This window comes from Somniosus microcephalus, chromosome 12, assembly GCF_052327205.1.
Source record: "Somniosus microcephalus isolate GS21.2 chromosome 12, FLI_Smic_1.0, whole genome shotgun sequence".
NCBI lineage: Eukaryota > Metazoa > Chordata > Chondrichthyes > Squaliformes > Somniosidae > Somniosus > Somniosus microcephalus.
In genome coordinates this window covers 25083722-25103435 of record NC_140998.1, presented here as the reverse complement: position 1 = coordinate 25103435, position 19714 = coordinate 25083722, and the positions used below count along the sequence as shown (strand labels likewise).

General features: G+C 45.4%; 1 protein-coding gene across 1 annotated transcript in view; it reads right to left on the bottom strand.

Moving 5' to 3' along the window:
- The window catches only part of LOC147109077 (serine palmitoyltransferase 2-like), a 156441-nt gene extending 148719 nt beyond the window's left edge, over positions 1 to 7722 (bottom strand). The window contains exon 1 of the mRNA XM_086002663.1: positions 7198 to 7722. Within this exon, the coding sequence (XP_085858789.1) occupies positions 7198 to 7332 (135 nt within the window). The 5' untranslated portion in view covers positions 7333 to 7722. The remainder of the gene's footprint in view (positions 1 to 7197) is intronic.
- Between the last annotated feature and the right edge of the window lie 11992 nt (positions 7723 to 19714).

Below are 19714 nucleotides of genomic sequence, written 5' to 3'. Positions count from 1 at the left end.
CTCCAAGTCAGAAGGTTGTGGATTCCAAGTCCCACTCCAGAGCTAGAGCACATAATCTAGGCAGACACTTCAACAGTATCAAGGGAGTGCTGCATTGCTGTAGATCCATGTTTACTTTAAACTGCGTGGCCACGCAGCTCTCTAGGCCTCCTGCGCAGCCAGCTCTGCAATGGGGAAAACTGCGCATGCGCGGTATTTTGAATGGGCTATGCACCCAAAAAATGAACATGAACGTTGTTGGAGAATGCCGACTCTTGGGTGAAACGTTAAACCGAGGCCCTGTCTGCTTGTTCAGGTGCACATTAAGCGTCCCATGGCACTTCTTCCAAGAGCAGGGAGTGCTCCCAGCCTCCTGGCCAACATTCATCCTTCAACCAACACGACCAAAAAAAGTTAACTGGTCATCCATCGCGTTGCTGTTTGTGGGACCCCTGCAGTCACATTTACCTACAAAAGCAACTTTTAAAAAGTGGCGTGATTTCTTTTACATCCATCGGAAGAGACGAGGCCTTGGTTTAACGTCGCATCTGTAATATGGGACCTGCAACAATGCAGCACTCCCTCAGTGCTGCACTTAAATGTCAGTCTAGATTATGTGCTTATGTCTTGGAGTGGAGCTTGAACCCACAACCTTCTGACTCAGGCGAGAGTGCTACCCACTGAGATAAGTTGATAATTTTTGCAAGTCTTTTCTTATAAGATTAATTGACTTTCGTATCCAACTACTGACTCAGACATTCCCAGTTATCCATTATTCTCTAATGTGCAAGCTGCCCACAACTATTTCAGGCTTGACTAAGAGTCACAAGGACAAATCATGTAACTTTTAAAGGTCTTTCCCTTCATAGAGTAATCTCAGCACCACTATAAAACTCCACCATTATCTATATACACCTATATTCCCATATATAAAATTCCCTAATGGAGAGAGGGGATCTCGAACAGATGCACGTTAGCATTTTAATTTATTGATGCTTTCTTAATGTTTCAACAATTTACCTGGATACAACAACAGTTAAGCATGGTTTTCACATCACTATTTATTTTCTGTGGTATAAATTATCATCAAGAATACCCAAGAGGGCTAACAATATTGCAACTGAATGCAGGGTCTTGAGGATTGAGTATGTAACTAATCTATAACCTTCTTTGGTATATTAAAGCCACTGGGTTAGAGTCTTCGCAAAAAAAAAGGTTGAAATCACAGAATGCCATCTCCACAACTGTGGTAATGACCCCAGAATACCATTTAACAACAGAAAATTGACATGTCACTGTAAATCAGGGGCCCTAATTAATTCCTGCTTTAAGCAGAGTTAGATGCCAGCAGCAAGAGGATGAATGGCTAGTGCCATTACTACTGATGTGCCAAGAAACGGTCCGCAGATGATCAGTAATAAATTCTATGGACTGTCTACACATTAATATACAATTAAGAAGGTTTCAATGACTTGAGTGAAGGTGTTTACTTAAATGGTGGATTTCTGTAAGAACTGCAGATTTCAAGCACAGATTCCTTATGTCCAAGTGTAGCTCCATTCATTTCTATTTTAACAACTGTGGGTACTTAGAAGGGCCAATAGGATGAAACAATTTGCTTTCCAATGACTGCTCAAGACCCAGGTAAAGCTCGCTTATATTGTTGGTGGCAATTGCAGTATGGCATGAATGCTGTTGATGAGATTTAACGGTACTGTACTAACTTGTTTTCAATGAAAAATCTGTCACGGAGCAGAACAACCATAAGAAAGCCACCAGATCCAAACGAGTTTAAGCAGGAGCTGACAATCTAGGATTGTAAACTGGAGGTCTTCCAAAACTCTGCTGCCCGAATCCTAACTCGCACCAAGTCCCATTCACCCATCACCCCGACCTGCACTGGCTCCCAGTTAAGCAATGCCTCGATTTTAAAATTCTCACTCATTTTCAAATCCCTCCATGGTCTCGCCCCTCTCTACATAAGAAATAAGAGCAGGAGTAGGCCTTATGGCCCTTCGAGCCTGCTCCACCATTCAATAAGATCATGGCTGTTCATTGACCTCAACTCCACTTTCCTGCCCGATCTCCATATCCCTTGATTCCCCTACAGTCCAAAAATCTATCGATCTCTGTCTTGAATATACTCAATGACTGAGCCTCCACAGCCCTCTGGGGTAGAGAATTCCAAAGATTCACAACCCTCGGAATGAAGAAATTCCTCATCTCAGTCTTAAATGGGCTACCCCTTATCCTGAGACTATGCCCTCTAGTTCTAGACACACCAGCCAGGGGAAACAACCTATCGCTGTAATCTCCTCCAACCCCACAACCCTCCAAAATATCAGCGCTCTTAATTCTGGCCTCTTGGGCATCCCTGATTTTAATTGCTCAACAATTGGTGGCCGTGCCTTCAGCTGCCAAGGCCCTAAGCTCTAGAATTCTCTTTCATCATTTAAGACGCTCCTTAAAACCTACTTCTTCATCTGCCCTAATATCTCCTTATGGGGCTCGGTGTCAAATCTTGTCTGTTAACACTCCTGTGAATGGGATGTTTTACTACATTAAAGGCACTATATAAATACAAGTTGTTGTTGATTGGAATTTAAATACAGTTAAGAATTCTATATATAATGACCAAAATATCAGGTGCACTAAAAAGTCCATTATTATCTCTCGTCTTCAATCACCAATGATTTAATGCAGGTTTGTCAGCAGAACTCCATTAGAAAATGAAGTGTTTCTGTGAAGAAGCAATAATTTCCATTGCACATCACCCAGGACTAACAGCATTCTACCTCAGTCAGACTTGCTGGAGTCTATAACAAGTGCGAGAGAAATTTTATTCCCCCCCTCAAAGATTTCATCCCACCTGGGCCATCAGAATGCTGTTCATAGACTACAGCTCAGCATTCAACACTATCGTCCCCAACAAGCTGGCCACCAAACTCCACACTCTTGGCCTGAACACTTCCCTCTGCAACTGGACCCTGGACTTCCTAACAAACAGACCCCAGTCTGTCAAATTAGGTAACCACACCGCCCCCCCCCCCCCCGACCCTGAACACGGGGGCCCCACAAGGATGTGTGCTGAGCCCCCTCCTCTACTCCCTCTTCACCCACAACTGTGTGGCTGTTCATGGTTCCAACACCATCATCAAGTTTGCGGATGATACCACGGTGGTAGGCCAGATCACCAACAACGATGAGTCAGCCTACAGGGAGGAGGTCCAGCATCTCGTGAAGTGGTGCGCCGATAACAACCTGGCCCTTAACATCAAGAAAAGCAAAGAAATCATTGTGGACTTCAGGAAGTCTAAAGGCTGAAGTCACACCCCCATCCACATCCATGGGGCTGTGGTGGAAAGGGTGGACAGCTTTAAGTTCCTCGGAGTCCACATCACGGAAGACCTCTCCTGGTCCCTCAATACCGCCTCTCTGGTGAAGAAGGCCCAGCAGCGCCTATATTTCCTAAGGAGGCTGAAGGGATGTAACCTGTCACCCCTGATCCTCTCTAACTTTTACCGCTGCACAATAGAGAGCATCCTGACGAACTGTATCACAGTATGGTATGGCAGCTGTAGCTCCTATGACCAGAAAGCCCTGCAGCGGGTAGTCAAAACTGCCCAACGCATTACCGGCACCCGGCTACCGACCATAGAGAACATCTACCAGAAACGCTGTTTACGGAGGTCACTGACCATCATCAAAGACCCTACCCACCCCAGCCACGGTCTGTTCGCCCCCCCCTGCCATCTGGGAGACGCTACAGATGCATTTGCACCCGAACGACCAGATTTAGGAACAGATTCTTTCCCAGGGCTGTCATCCTACTGAACTCCACAAATAAACTCTAAAGCCTGCACATCTGCCAATGCACTTTATTATGTTTATGTTAATGTATTACAAGCCAAATGAATGTTGAATGTTTAAATGTCTTAATCTAAATGTACACTCTCGGGAGCCGCAAGCCTACATTTCATTGTACTGCACTTGTGCACTAACAATGACAATAAAGTTGATTATTATTATTGGGAAACTCTTGTGGTTGTTATTCGATTCTTTAGATTAAATAGCAAACCCCTCTCCCTTTAGTTTGTTTTCAAGTAAGCTGAATAAAAGGGACATATGCTTCTTCTCCATAAAGCTATAGCATTACTGTACTGTATTTGCAAATGTCAGCAAAGAGCTATTTTTTATATCAGGAAAATGCACAGCATTATATGGAATTAAGGCAATTGTAAATCAAAACTGGCACAGTCATACTGGTCACCAAGCAGAAAATGTTTTGACTAATTAAATATCTGTTATACCCCTAATCCCAACGACAGTTTTGCACACAATAACCCATCTAGTAGTGGGTAAAATAAACAAACTCCATATAGATACTACAACAACCAACTTTTTTTGTTTTAAAAACAAAGCAGACTCCCAAGGAATTGTCATAGCCTTAAAAAGAATCAGAAAATATCTTAGTAGTCAATAAAAGACTTGAATAATGTACCACATATGCTGAACCATTGCTAAACTCAGTCTCTGGGTGTGGCATCATAATCTCACACTCAATACAATCCAGAACAAGTTCAGCAACCTGACATACAGGTTGGTTGCCAAGAAATGTTGCAGAACAATACACACACAGAACTGTGGCAAAGAGCTATCATCAACATTAAAAAATTTACAGAACTGTACAGGAACCTCCAGGACGCAATTACGTCTGAGGAAACAAAACTGACCAATTGCTTACAAAAGAAAACAGAACTGAGCTGCTTCACAATAACATTGCACAAATTGTTTACAATTTTTTTAATGATCTGTACCAAGTAGGTGTAAATCTCTCTCTCCTCCCCGTCAACTATCCATTCTTGTTACACTTTTGAAGTCTTTTGAGCTTTTGTGTTGTGCAACTGTGCCTCACCAATTTCATCACTCCCGAATTCTAGCCTCGGGCGGCGATACTGACTCTCGCCCCATTTTTAAAGATTAAAAACAGAGACTTTGTTTGCGTTTAGGAATTTTCTTTAGAACTCCATTTCCAGTTTTAGAACACGAAAATTTCAATCTCAGACATGTAGTCCTGAACATAAAAAAGCCTTGCAACTCAATTTGTGGAGGATGTCTTCTTCAGATATAATGTCGATATTTAATATTCTGCCCAAAGAGAAAACACAAATACCGGAAACACAAATACACCGCTCCTGATGGTTGAAAAATGTATCCAGCAAGCAAGGCCTTAGACGAGTATTTGTGATTGGGACGGGGTTAGCTGGGGAGGCAGTACAGGAACTATAGCTTGTCTGGAGATACCAGTGAGCACGCATGGAACCATATACCAGCAAAGACCAACCACCTTCAGGAGAGGACAGGTGAAAATTGGCAGGCAGAGAAACCCAATGTGCTGGATATTAAAAGCAATAGGATCTATTAAAAAAAGTGACATTTTACTTTCTTCCCCCATCACCAAGAACTTGACCTGGTCTTGCTTCAAGCTCACTTTCTGCCTAGCTAGATCACAGCAATTATTAAAACGACACCAACATCTCAGATTAGTGACATAGAAATTATGTATCAAAATATGTTAACAGTTTAAATTAGAAGAGTTAATAATGTGGAATAACCTACTAAAGGAACCCACCCACACAGGTAGAGTGACGTATGAATTTTATTAAATTTGGGGTGGGGAAGGAAAATTACTTAGAATCTTACAACACAAAGGTAATTTGGCCCATCATGCCTGTGCCGGCTCTTTGAAAGAGCTTTCCAATTAGCCCCACTCCCTTGCTCTTGACTGCCACTTGCAAATTGCTGACATCACATTTAATTGTATTACAGGAAACTCTTTTATCCGGCACCGACAGGACGCCGGTTGATCAAAAAGTCCGGATTACAGAGAGGTATACTTACCAAGGTACGAGAGCCCCGTACATGGCCACAGGTGCAGGAGCCCCGGTTATACGGCACTTGTGCAGAAGTCCCGGTTACACGGCCACAGATCCAGGAGTCCCTGTTGCACGGCCACAGGTGCAGGAACCCCGGTTACACGGCCACTAATATATAGTAAAACTTACCTGAACCTACTCCTGAATTTTGCCGGTTAAGAGAGGTTTCTGGATATTTAGGTGCCAGTTAAGAGAGTTTCCTGTATATATAGAAAAAGTCAAAATTTCCACTGCATGATGGGAACCTACTAAGGTCACATCATTAAATATCTCATGTTTGTTGATACAATAGTCCATGTAAGTGACAAAGTGTGCTTCCTTAAAAAAGCCAGTGACAATTTCGGTTCACTATATTGTGCAACCCTAACCTCTTCAGCAAGGGGCCACACTGAATTATTGCCTCACAAATAAAAAAATTAAAGTTTTCTCTTTAACCACATTTGGAGACGTGTGGTTTTAAGTTTAGAAGCTTTTATTTCAGAGTTTTGGCATTGCGGCAGTGCAAAGTAATTTCCATTAAGTGATACGGCAACACTATCACAATGCATCGCAAATACTGTAGTAGAATTCTAACTTTATGTAACATGCAAGAACTATTAATTCTGCTAATACACAAGGTTCCTGCATTTAATGAGATATTTCAAAAGGTACTATACAGAGCAATAGAATTCGTTTTAAATTAGCAGAGCGAGCAGACACGATGAGCTAAATGGCCCCTTGCGATTCTATGAACTCTACAGTGATAGCTGACAAGTTCACTCGCTATCAGCCAGTTAATATTTTAATTACCCAAATTATTCATAATGGGCAACTCAGACAGATTAGTTTCCTCTCAACAGCCATTGCTTTCTTATGGACAAGCTTTAAAGTTTGTTGAACATTTGAAGTAACATTCATCCAAAATGCTTTTGGCTGGTTCAGTCCCACTCAGGTAGCACACCATAAAGCGACCTGAGAAATTCACTTGCAATAATAAATAACGATGCAGCACAAAGTAAACAAAATCAAAGCCAAACTACTGTCTTCGCTCGCTTTCTGGTCTTCTAAATGACATTTCTATACAGTTCAAGCCTGGCTGGAGTTTGGATCTTTGGGTCATTCAATGGGCCGGCAGAACATTCCACAATCCCACCTCCCCCGGGACACGCCTCTCTCCACAACAGGGCCATCCCTCCCACCTCTTTAATAACCCTGAACCCTTCTTCCCACCCCCACCAAACACCTGCTCAGGTAGGGTCTTGTATGCCCACATTACTGGGGCCCTCCCACGCTTCTGCCTTACCTTCCCGTTCTGGGCGAACGCCGGCTTCACGAAGCCGTTCTTCCTGGCCGTTACTTTGCCCTCCGAGTGCACCTTCTCCATGAACCCGTTGACGGTGCTGTAAATATCCCCGTTGGGCGCCAGTTTGCTCTCCATGCTGCCCGCCTCTCCTCTCCTCTCTTCCCGCCACACACACGGCCCCGATCACTCCACCCTACTCGGTCCGCTTCACCGTTGCTCCTTCTCGGTCCGCTTTCCCCTTCAATCGCCGATGGCCCCTACACGGTCCGCTTCACTGTCTGCCCCTACACGGTCCGCTTTCCTCTTGCCCGCCGTTACACCCCTTGACTGACTCTCCGTCGCCCGTTGTTATTAAATTTTCTTTTATATATAGTTTGTTTGTTTGCTTCTTTTTTTAAATATTTTCCTCCCGCCTCCGCGCGAACCTGCTGCGGCCCTTTTAACCCGCGAAATAACGTACACCCCGCAACAGCTGGCGGGCGAGCAGGCGGCGGATCGGCGTTGGCTGAGCGACAAAAAACACCGGAAAAACGTCGCACGTCACGACCCTCCCAGCGCCAATCGCCATCCGCCTTCGAGCGACACGTGACCCTCCGGTGATGCCAAAAGAGGGCGGGGCTTCGCCTTCCCTCGACTCCGCCCCCACCCCACGCAGCGACGTCCCTGCCCGTGAACTCCAATAACCTTTGTGTGCACAGGTTAGCAGTCAGCCAGCTAGCTAACAATAACAAAAGCTGAGACAGGCTCATTCACCTGAAACGTTAACTTCTGTTTTTCTCTCTCTCTCTGTACGATGTTGCCTGAGTGTTTCCAGCATTTGTTATAACAACAGAAAATGCTGGGGAATAAAATGCCTTTTTTTAAACCCCCCCACTGGGCATTTTCCAATTTTTTTAAAATTTCAGATTTCCCAGCATTTGCAGTTTTAAAAAACATCACATGAAATTTATCCTTCAAAAAACAATCTTCAGAATGCCAGAGGGGAATTTATACAACCATCATTTCCCCTGGTTTTGGCCTGCACTCCTTGCACGTAGGAAACATTTTGTTGCGGAAATACAACTTTTACAATTCTTCCCTCTCGGTCTCTTTCGGTTTCTGTTCGGTTTCTGTTTGCTTTCTGACCGAGTGGGTCCCTGCTTCTGGTTCTCTTTCTCATTCGTGTTTTTGTCTCAGCCTCTCTGCATTTTCTAATAATCCAGAAGTTATCAACAGTAAATAAATTTTACACGTGGCCCCTTTAAAAAAAGGGCAGAACTAATCATTTTAAAAACCTCAAATTAAAATGCACATTCAACAAACCAAAAGGAAACTTATAAAACTAAAGATATTATTACAGACATCTATAAGACACTTTGAGACTCTTCCTACATTACAACAGTGACTACACTTCAAAAGTACGTCATTGGCTGTAAGACGCTTTGGGACGTCCTGAGGTCGTGAAAGGCGCTATATAAATGCAAGTCTTTCTTTGCTTGTTTTCAGTTTCTCATGTCTTCCCTCTTACTGACTCCTGTGCTTTGACAGACCACCTCATAAAGCAACAGTCACCAGGATTAAATGAGAAAATCTTAGTTTTTTAACCTAGAATTTTGTCAACTATTTAAAGATTTGTTTTCTATGTTTTTTTTTTCGAAGTTTGGAAACCATTAGTAATGTTCAGGCTAACTGTGGAAAATTTCTGTCCCTGAACTTTAACAGGGTACTTGCAAAATATTGGCATTGTATTAGTCAAAATACTGTAGGTACATCCTGATAAGGGCTTGACTAATGGTAAAGATAGGGCAGTGCACATTCTTCTTTCATTGTGTAAATCTCCGCCTGCTTCACGACGACATGCAAGCCGTGATCCTGACCAACGGTTCCACCACAGACCCAATTCACGTACGAATCGGGGTCAAACAAGGCTGTGTCATCACACCAACGCTCTTCTCGATCTTCCTTGCTGCAATGCTCCATCTCACCCTCAGTAAGCTCCCCACTGGAGTGGAGCTAATTTACAGAACAAACGGGAAACTGTTCAACCTCCGTCGCCTCCAGTCCAGATCCAAGGTCGTCCCATCCTCTGTCGTCGAATTACAGTATGGAGACGACGCTTGTGTCTGCGCTCACTCGGAGATCGAACTCCAAACCATCATCAACACCTTCACCGAAGCGTACAAGAGCATGGGCCTTACACTAAACATTCGTAAGACAAAGGTCCTCTACCAACCTGCCCCCGCCACACAGTACTGCCGCCCTTTAATCAAAATCCATGACAAGGCCTTGGTCAACGTGGACCACTTTCCATACCTCGGGAGCCTACTGTCAACAAGGGCAGACGTTGATGACGAAGTCCAACACCGCCTTCAGTGTGCCAGTGCAGCCTTCAGTCGCCTGAGGAAGAGAGTGTTTGAAGACCAGGACCTCAAACCCGGCACTAAGCTCATGGTCTGCAGAGCAGCAGTGATACCCACCCTGCTGTATGCCTCAGAGACATAGACCATGTACAGCAGGCACCTCAAAGCACTGGAGAGGTACCACCAACGCTGCCTCCGCAAGATCCTGCCAATCCATTGGCAGGATAGGCACACCAACGTCAGTGTGCTTGCTCAGGCCAACATCGAAGCTTTGACCACGCTCAGTCAGCTCCAATGGACAGGTCACATCGACCGCATGCCCGATACGAGACTCCCGAAAACAAGCGCTCTACTCGGAGCTCCGGCACGGCAAGAGAGCCCCAGGTGGGCAGAGGAAACGCTTCAAGGACACCCTCAAAGCCTCCTTGAAAAAGTGTAACCACCCCATCGACACCTGGGAATCCCTGGCCCAAGACCGCACAAAGTGGAGGAGAAGCATCTGGGAAAGCGCCAAACACCTCGAGTCTCTTCGCCGGGAGCAAGCGGAAGCCAAGCGCAGGCAGCGGAAGGAGCGCACGTCAACCCAAGCATCCCACCCACCCGTCCCTTCAACCACCGTCTGCCCCACCTGTGATAGAGACTGTAGGTCCCGCACTGGACTCATCAGTCACCTGCGAACTCATTTTTAATGTGGAAGCAAGTCATCCTCGGTTCCGAGGGACTTCCTAAGAGAGGAATCTTGCATTAGTCCCATTCACCCATCATCCCTTTGCTCGCTGACCTACATTAGCTCCTGGTTAAGCAACGCCTCGATTTCAAAATTTTCATCCTTGTTTTCAAATCCCTCCATGGTCGCGCACCTCCCTGTTTCTGTAATCTCCTTCAGCCCCACAACCCCCCGAGATATCTGCGCTCCTCTAATTCTGCCCTCTTGAGCATCCCTGATTATAATCGCTCAACCATTGGTGGTTGTGCCTTCTGTTGCCTAAGCCCTAAGCTCTGGAATTTCCTCCTTAAACCTCTGCCTCTCTACCTCTCTTTCCTCCTTTAAGACGCTCCTTAAAACCTACCTCCTTGACCCTCACCTGCCCTAATTTCTCCTATGTGGCTCGGTGTCAAATTCTTTGTCTTATACTACTCCTGTGAAGCACCTTGGAACATTTTACTACATTAAAGGTACCATATAAATACAAGTTGTTGTTGTTGGTGTTGGTGAACCTTCTTCTTCAACTGCTCCAGTCCATGAGATGTAGGTATTCCCACAATGTTGTTAAGGAACCATGATATATATCCAGGTCAGGATGGTGTGTGTCTTGGAAAGGAACTTGGAGATGATGGTGTTCCCATGCACATGCTGTCCTTGTCCTTCTAAGTGTTGGAGGTCTGGAGGTGCTGCAAAGAAGCCTTGGCGAGTTGCTGCAGGACATCCTGTGAATAGTATACACTGCAGACACTGTACACCGATGGTGGACGGAATGGCTGCTTAAGCTAAAGGATGCGGTGCTGATTATATGGACTGCTTTGTCCTGGATGGTGTCGAGCGTCTTGAGTGTTGTTGCAGCTGCATCCATCCAGGCAATGGAGAGTATTCCATCACACTCCTGACTTGTGCCTTGTGGGGATTCAGGAGGTAGCTTGATGGTGATGGAGGAGTGAGGGGTATGCTGGGCCATGAGGTTACAGATTGTGGTGATATACAGTTTTTCTGCTGCTGTTGGCCCACATGGATCGCCAGTTTTGAGCTGCTAGATCTATTTGTAATTTATCCCACATAGCACAGTGGTAGTGCCACACAACAAAATGGATGGTGTCCTCAATGTGAATATGGGACTTGGTCTCCACAAGGACTGTACAGTGTTCACTCCTGATATCGTCATGGACAGACACATCTGCGATGGGTAGATTGGTAAGGATGAGGTCCAGTAGGTTATTCCTTCGTGTTCTCTCACCACCTGCCGCAAACCCATTCTGGCATCTATGTCTTTCAGGACTTGATCAGTTCGGTCAGTGGTGATATTACCAAGCCACTCTTGGTGATGGATCAAAGGAAGGGTGGGGCCAACTAGAGACCAAAAAGGAGATATTCTTGTGGTGGCAGAGTACTTTGCATCTGTTTTCATTGTAGAAGATGATGCTGCCAATGTAGCAGTAAAGGAGGTGGTAGTAGGGATATTGGATAGGATAAAATATATAAAGAGGAGGTACTTAAAAGGTTGGCACTCCTCAAAGTAGAAAAGTCACCTGGTCCGGATGCGATGCATCATAAGTTACTGAGGGAAGTTAGTGTGTGTAAATTGATGAGGCTCTGGTAACAATCTTCCAATCCACTATAGGAGTCCTCTTTTTGTTGAACCAAATTAACTGTCAATTAACTGTAACTTAATAAAACTTTAACTAAAACTTAACAAATTAAACTAAAATTTGGTTTGCCGGGGTGACGATGCACTCCAGTCCCCACGGCACCCACCGGTCTCGGAAGGCCTCAAGCATGCCGGCGGACACCGCGTGCTCCATCTCCAGGGCCACCCGGGCGCGAACATAGCCACGGAAGAGAGGCAGGCAATCGGGCCGGACGACCCCCTCGACCGCCCGCTGCCTGGACCTATTAATGGCCACTTTGGCCAGGCCCAGGAGTAGTCCTATGAGGAGGTCCTCTGACCTGCCTGCTCCCCTCCGCACCGGGTGGCTGAAGATCAGGAGCGTGGGACTGAAGTGCAGCCAAAAATCAAGGAGCAGGGGCTGCAACCTCTCACACTGAATATACACATGAAACACGGACTCCAAATCCACTATAGTGGTGGTGCCAGAGGACATAGAAACATAGAAGATAGGAGCAGGAGTAGGCCATTCGGCCCCTCGAGCCTGCTCCGCCATTTAATGAGATCATGGCTGATCATCCAAATTCAGTACCCTGTCCCCGCCTTCTCCCCATATCCCTTGATCCCTTTAGCCTTAAGAAATATATCTAACTCCTTCTTGAATATATTTAATGAATTGGCCTCCACTGCCTTGTGTGGCAGAGAATTCCACAGGTTCACCACTCTCTGGGTGAAGTAATTCCTCCTCATCTCTGTCCCAAATGGCTTACCCCTTATCCTTAGACTGTGACCCCTGGTTCTGGACTCCCCGGCCATCGGGAACATCCTTCCTGCATCTAGTCTGTCTTGTCCTGTTAGAATTTTATAAGTTTCAATGAGATCCCCTCTCATTCTTCTAAACTCTAGCGAATATAAGCCTAATTGACCCAATCTCTCCTCATACGTCATTCCTGCCATCCCAGGTATCAGTCTGGTGAATCTTCGCTGCACTCCCTCCATGGCAAAAACATCCTTCCTCAGATAAGGCGACCAAAACTGCACACAATACTCAAGATGTGGTCTTACCAAGGCCCTGTACAACTGCAGCAAGACATTCTTGTTCCTGTACTCGAACCCTCTCACTACGAAGGCCAACATACCATTTGCCTTTTTAACTGCCTGCTGCACCTGTATGCTTACCTTCAGCGACTGGTGCACAAAGACACCCAGGTCTCGTTGCACTTCCCCTTCTCCCAATCTATTGCCGTTCAGATAATAATCTGCCTTCCTGTTTTTGCCACCAAAGTGGATAACCTTGCATTTACCCACATTATACTGCATCTGCCATGCTTCTGCCCAATCACCCAACCTGTCCAAATCATACTGGAGTTTCTCGGCATCCTCCTCACAGCACACACGCCCACCCAGCTTTGTGTTGTTTGCAAACTTGGAGATATTACATCTAGTTCCCTCGTCTAGATCATTAATATATATTGTGAAATAGCTGGGGTCCTAGGACCGATCCCTAGGACTGGAGGATTGCAAATGTTACACTCCTGTTTAAGAATAAAAGGGGAGAGGGATAAACTCAACAACTACAGGCCAGTCAGCTTAACGTCGGTGGTGGGGAAACTTTTAGAGACAATAATCCGGGACAAAATTAATTGGCATTTAGAAAAGTATGGGTTAATAAATGAAAATCAACATGGATTTGTTAAAGGCAAATGTGTTTGACTAACTTGATTGAGTTCTTTGATGAATTGACGGAAAGGGTTGATGAGGGTAGTGCGGTTGATGCCGTGTTTATGGACATTCAAAAGGAGTTTGACAAAGTCCCACATAAGAGACTTGTTAGCAAAATTAAAGCCATGGGATTAAAGGGACAGTGGCAGTGTGGATACGAAATTGGCTAAGGGACAGAAAGCAGAAAGTAGTGGTGAACAGTTGTTTTTCAGACTGGAGGGAAGTATACAGTGGTGTTCCCCAGGGGTCAGTATTGGGACCACTGCTCTTTTTGATTTTTATTAATAACCTGGACTTGGGTATACAGGGACTAGTTGGCTAGCTCTACCAAAAAGCCGGCACAGGCACAGTGGGCCGAATGGCCTCTTTCTGTGCTGTATGATTCTATGATATATCAATGCCTTGGATGAAGGAATAGAGAGTTGAATACAGCATTCCTTTTAATCTGCAGGTCCCGTGCAGCCGGCTCAACGGCGTTCTAATGACAAAAACCGCGCTTGCGTGGTAATTAGAATGGGCCGCACAGCCCCTTAAAGGGGCCGCGCACCCAAAAAAGTTAGTGGGAACTTTGGTTGTAAATCCAAGTTTGCAGATGACACTAAGTCAGGAGGCACAGTAAGTTGTGTAGACAGAAGCAGAAGTTACAAAGGCACATGGATAGACGAAGTGAGTGGGCAAACTAGAGCAGATGGAGTTCAATGTGGGGAACGGTGAGATCATTCACTTTGGATCTGAGAAAGACAAATCAGAGACTAGGAGCTGTGGAGGAGCAAAGAGATTTAGCAGCCCAGGTACACGAATCACTAAAATCTAGTGCACAGGTACAAAAAGTACAAAAAGTAATCAAAAAGGCGAATGGAATGTTGGTCTTTATCTTAAGCGGATTAGAATTCAAAAGTGAGGAAGCGATGCTTCAGTTGTACAGAATCTTGATCAGACCCAATCTGGAGAACTGCATTCAGTTTATGGCACCTTGGGGGCAAAATTCGGTTGCTTTGCGCCTCCCATTAGTACCCTAAGAGGGCGCTAATGGGGCGCAAAGCAACTAGCGCCCGGGCGTGGCGATGTTTGCGCCACTCGCGAAATTGACTAGACATTTTACGGCGGTGCTAAACACTACCGCCACGGTCTCCTGTGCCCGCAGATCGTGACGTCAGTCGAGCGTGCAACACCCTGGTAGCACCCCGGACCAGATATTGAGTGGTGCCCCCTGCCTTACCACCTGCCACTAGCAACGACAGGTTGAGGGGAGCGTTTTGCAGTCGGGAAGGGGCTGGGGGAGCGCTATTTAAAGGCGGCCGCTTCCTGACTTTTTTTGTCAGCGACATTTTTGCACCACGCATTCTGAGAGAGAGAGAAAGAGAGAGACTTCGGGAGAGATTCAACGCTGTGTGAAGGAGGTTTGGGTACTGAGCAGCACTTTGCAGGTTCATTTTGATTTGACCTTCCTTGCATCGATTTAGAAGAGATTATGGGGGCTGCACCCTGAGCTCTTTCCCTGGGCCTCTCCATTGTTCTTTCCAGCAGAAATGATGTACAGGTCGCTCCAGGCTGAGATTCAAGGCTGCAATGAGCAGGATGTGGATGGAGAGCAAGATCGACCCTCCCCTTTAAGAACTGGCCGGTGCCAGTGTGTCTGTGTTCCATTGCTGACTGACATCACATGAGCTTCGCCAGCGCTCTGAGGTAGCGCCTCGCTCCTCGGTGTTAGCCCCTTAAGAGAGGTGTGTAGCGCCTGATTTAGCGCTCCAATCACCTCCAGGGGCAATAGAAGCCAAGTTTGCAGTCGGAGGCAATAATTAACGCCAGGCGCTAAACTTTGCGCCCAGCTGATAATTGCACCCCAAAAGGGGTGATATCGAATTTCTCCCCCCAAACCTCAGGAAAGATATATTGGCCTTAGAAGGGGTACAGCACAGATTCATCAGAATGATACCAGGGCTTAAAGGGTTAAATTATGTGGACAGGTTACATAAACTTGACTTGTATTCCCTTGAGTTTAGAAAGTTGAGAGATAATCTAATCAAGGTATTTAAAATTATTAAGGATTCAACAGGGCAAATACAAGAAACGATTTCCTCTGATGGGGGATTCCAGAACAAGGGGACATAATCTTAAAATTAGAGCTAGGCCAATTAGGAGTGAAATCAGGAAGTACTTTTTCGCACGAAGGGTAGTGGAAATCTGGAACTCACTTCCCCAAAAGGCTGTGGATGCTGGCTCAATTGGAGCTTTCAAGGCTGAGATTGATAGACTTTTATTCAGTCAGGGTATCAAGGGATGTGGAACAAAGGCGGGTAAATGGAGTTGAGGTACAGATCAGCCATGATCTAACTGAATGACAGAACAGGCTTGAGCAGTTGAATGGCCTACTCCTGTTCCTATGTTCCCTATACTTAAATAGCTTGCAGATACTCAATATCCAGGCCCAGAAGGAACAGGGAGAGGTAATATACACTTAATGGCACAGTTTTAAAGAGTGTGCAGGGACAGAGGGACCTGGAAGTTAATGTGCATAAGTCCCTGAAGGTGGCGGGACATATTGAGAGAATGGATAGCAAAGTATATGGGATCTTGGGTTTCATAAATAGAGGTATTGAGTACAAAAGTAGAGAAGTTATGCTGAATCTTTATAAAGCGCTGGTTAGGCCACAATTGGAGTATTGCGTCCAGTTCTAGTCACCACACTTTAGGAAGGATGTGAAGGCCTTTGAGAGGGTGCAGAGGAGATTTACCAGAATGGTTCCAGGGATGAGGGATTTTAGCTACAAGGACAGGTTGGAGAAGCTGGATTTGTTTTCATTAGAGCAAAGGAGGTTGAGGGGTGATTTGATAGAGGTGTACAAGATTATGACGAGTTTGGATAGGCTAGATGGGGAAAGGCTGTTCCCACTAGTTGATGGTACAAGGACTAGGGGACACAAATTTAAGGTTTTGGGCAAGAGATACAGGGGGGACGTGAGGGAAAACTTTTTTACGCAGCGAGTGGTGAGGACCTGGAACTCGCTGCTGACGGAAGTGATGGAAGCGGACACACTCAATGTTTTCAAGGGGAGACTGGATAGGTGCTTGAGGGAAATAAACTTGCAGGGCTACGGGGATAGAGCGAGGGAATGGGACTGACTTGATTGCTCTACAGAGAGCCGGCATGGACTCGATGGGCTGAATGGCCTCCTTCTGTGCCGTTATGACTCTATGACGATGACTATGAAATATGAAGAATGGCCATGAAGAAGAGGTGACAGAAGGCAGCCAGCCAGTCAAAAGGGAGCATCTTCAGGAGAAAAGGGACAGGAATTGGGACGGTGAAGGGGAGAAGTGTAAAAAGACAGCTTGTGACTGTCCAGAGACAATCTCAACAATATATTAATAATTCAGACCTGTATTTGCATGGAGAGGCTTACAAAGAGAACCTGAAGTCAAAAATGGTCCCCATAGACTGGACTTATAATATCGGGCTGGATTTTGCGCGCCGTTCATTAGACTTGCACCTGCCCATAGACTTTCCATGGCAAGATTCTGTTGGCGGAACATCCAAATGGTGCAGCGCCCTTTACAGAGCAAATGGGACCTGTGTGAACAGAGCAAGCAGTGGTAAAGCTCCTTAACCAATCAGATTGAAGAATCGTTAATGAGCAATGCAGAGTCTGAACCAGGAAGTTACGAGAGTGAATTCAATGTCAAGTCATATACAGAAAGTGAAATAAACAAGGGAAAGAAAGATGTGATTAAGAGAGAGAGAGATAAAAGAGACAGAAAGAAAAAGTTAAAAAAAGTTATGAACTTTTAAAAATCTCCAACAATAATTAAAATCTGAAGGAATGAGACTCCACACTTGTAAAAGTTAATTTTCCGTGCCAGAGAGGTTGTTTTTGCAGTAATTAAGTTTATCACGCAGTTAAAAAGGGTAATTAGACTTCCTTCCTACTTAGGCAGTCCCTCGGAACTGAGGATGACTTGTTTCCACATTAAAAATGAGTTCGCAGGTGACTGATGAATCCAATGCGGGACCTACAGTCTCTGTCACAGGTGGGGCAGACGTTGGTTGAAGGGGCGGGTGGGTGGGGTGCTTGGGTTGACGTGCGCTCCTTCTGCTGTTTGCGCTTGGCTTCCGCTTGCTCCCGGCAAAGAGACTCGAGGTATTCGGCGCCTTCCCGGATGCTTCTCCTCCACTTTGTGCGGTCTTGGGCCAGGGATTCCCAGGTGTCGATGGGGCTGTTACACTTTTTCAAGGAGGACTTAAATGAACAAGCGCTAACTTTCTGTGGCGAGTTTAGTCCGTATCTACGACATTACGTACAAGAACGTCACACCATTCAATACATTTGAATGGGGAGCCAGATGGCAAGATGCCGATTTCACAGAGGAGCGACGCACCTCGGACAGCAACTTCCAGACTTTTGTGTTTAACTGCACATGTGCGGCCACCGGAGGTTGCTGTCCAACTTTGCGCACAATTAACGGTGAGCACCGTTAGCCCCAACCATTAATTTCACAGCAAAATCCGGCCCATTATTTAGCATCAGTATCATACGGACCCCCTTACACAACAGAGGATAGTGATGGGAATCCCTTCATCAGAGAATGTGTGTGAATTGACTCCCATTCATAATAATACAGAGCTTCCTATATTAGAAATAATAATAATACCACTGAATTTATAGAACCCATTGGCAGCAGTAAAATTTACTGTTAAATTAGTAGAAAGGAGAGCTGTAATTTCTATGCATCTCATCTGTAAACACCACAGTGGAATAAATTCAACCTATTTCCATAACTAGCAGCGTCTCTGTGGGCCCAATTACATTCGTCCAAATATAAATCAGCGAGAAGCCTTTTCCCAGTGGGAGCTGTGTCACATCATTGGCAGCGCCTCCCCGTCATATTTTTTAAAGTTCAAAATTTATTTCCGAAAACCAGGATACATTTCTAAGCAGTTCTTTTAAAAGAAAGAATGTAACGACTCTTTAACAACAATAGTAATCACTATAAAGACTGAAATGTTGCCATGACTTGGAGCAACTGTAGCTGCCATGTAATGGGTTTACACATGAGACTAATCGCACCTTAATTCAATAAGAGACCTTCTAATACTGGCTTCTTATCAAGTGTTTTGTTCACTCTCTCCCTTGCTCTCTCCTGCCATGCTCTGTCTCCCTCTCTCCCTCCCTCTGTCTCTGCCTGTCTCCCTCTCTCTCTGTCTTGCTCCCTCTCCCTCTCTCTGTCTCTCTTTCTCTCTCTCTCCCTCCCTCCCTCTCTCTCCCTCCCTCTCTCTGTCTCTGTCTGTCTCCCTCTCTCTCTCTCTCTGTCTCTCTTTCTCTCTCTCTCACTCTCCCTCTTTCACTGTCTCTGTTTGTCTCTCTCTCTCTTCCTCTCTCTGTCTGTCTCTATCTCTTGCTCCCTTCTACTGTACTCTGTCTCTCTCTCTCTCTGTCTCTCTCTCTGCTCTCTCAGGTGGATGTAAAAGATCCCATGGCACTATTTCGAAGAAGAGCAGGAGAGTTCTCCCCGGTGTTTATCCCTCAATCAACATAACAAAAACAGATTATCTGGTCATTATCACATTGCTGTTTGTGGGAGCTTGCTGTGCGCAAATTGGCTGCCACGTTTTCCACATTACAACAGTGACTACACTCCAAAAGTACTTCATTGACTGTAAAGCGCTTTGAGATGTCCGGTGGTCGGGAAAGACGCTATATAAATGTAAGTCTTTCTTTCTCTTGTCTTTCTGCCATCTCTGTCTTTCTGTCTGTCTCTCCCTGTCTCTCTCTTTCTTTCTCACTCTCACTGGCTCTCTCTCTGTCTCTTGCCTCCTCCTCTGTGGTCTGTCTCTCTCTCTCTATCTGTTTCTCTCTCCCCCTCCCTCTCTCTCTATGTTTCTCAAACTAGATGGTCTCAGGATGGAACTCCAGGAGATATTTTTGTTCTGTGTATAAAGTTACCGAATACTTTTTCAACTAACCTGTAATTATAAACCGGGGCGGTTTAGTGGAACATTCCTGCATACACACAGGAAAAGATATACAATTAGTGATTGCAACATCAACAGGTTGCAAGGTATTATGATAGCCATATAGTGTTAGCTTTAGCTTTCTGGTTCCCAAGCAGCGCCTGGTAATTCAGCAGTTTATTATTTGC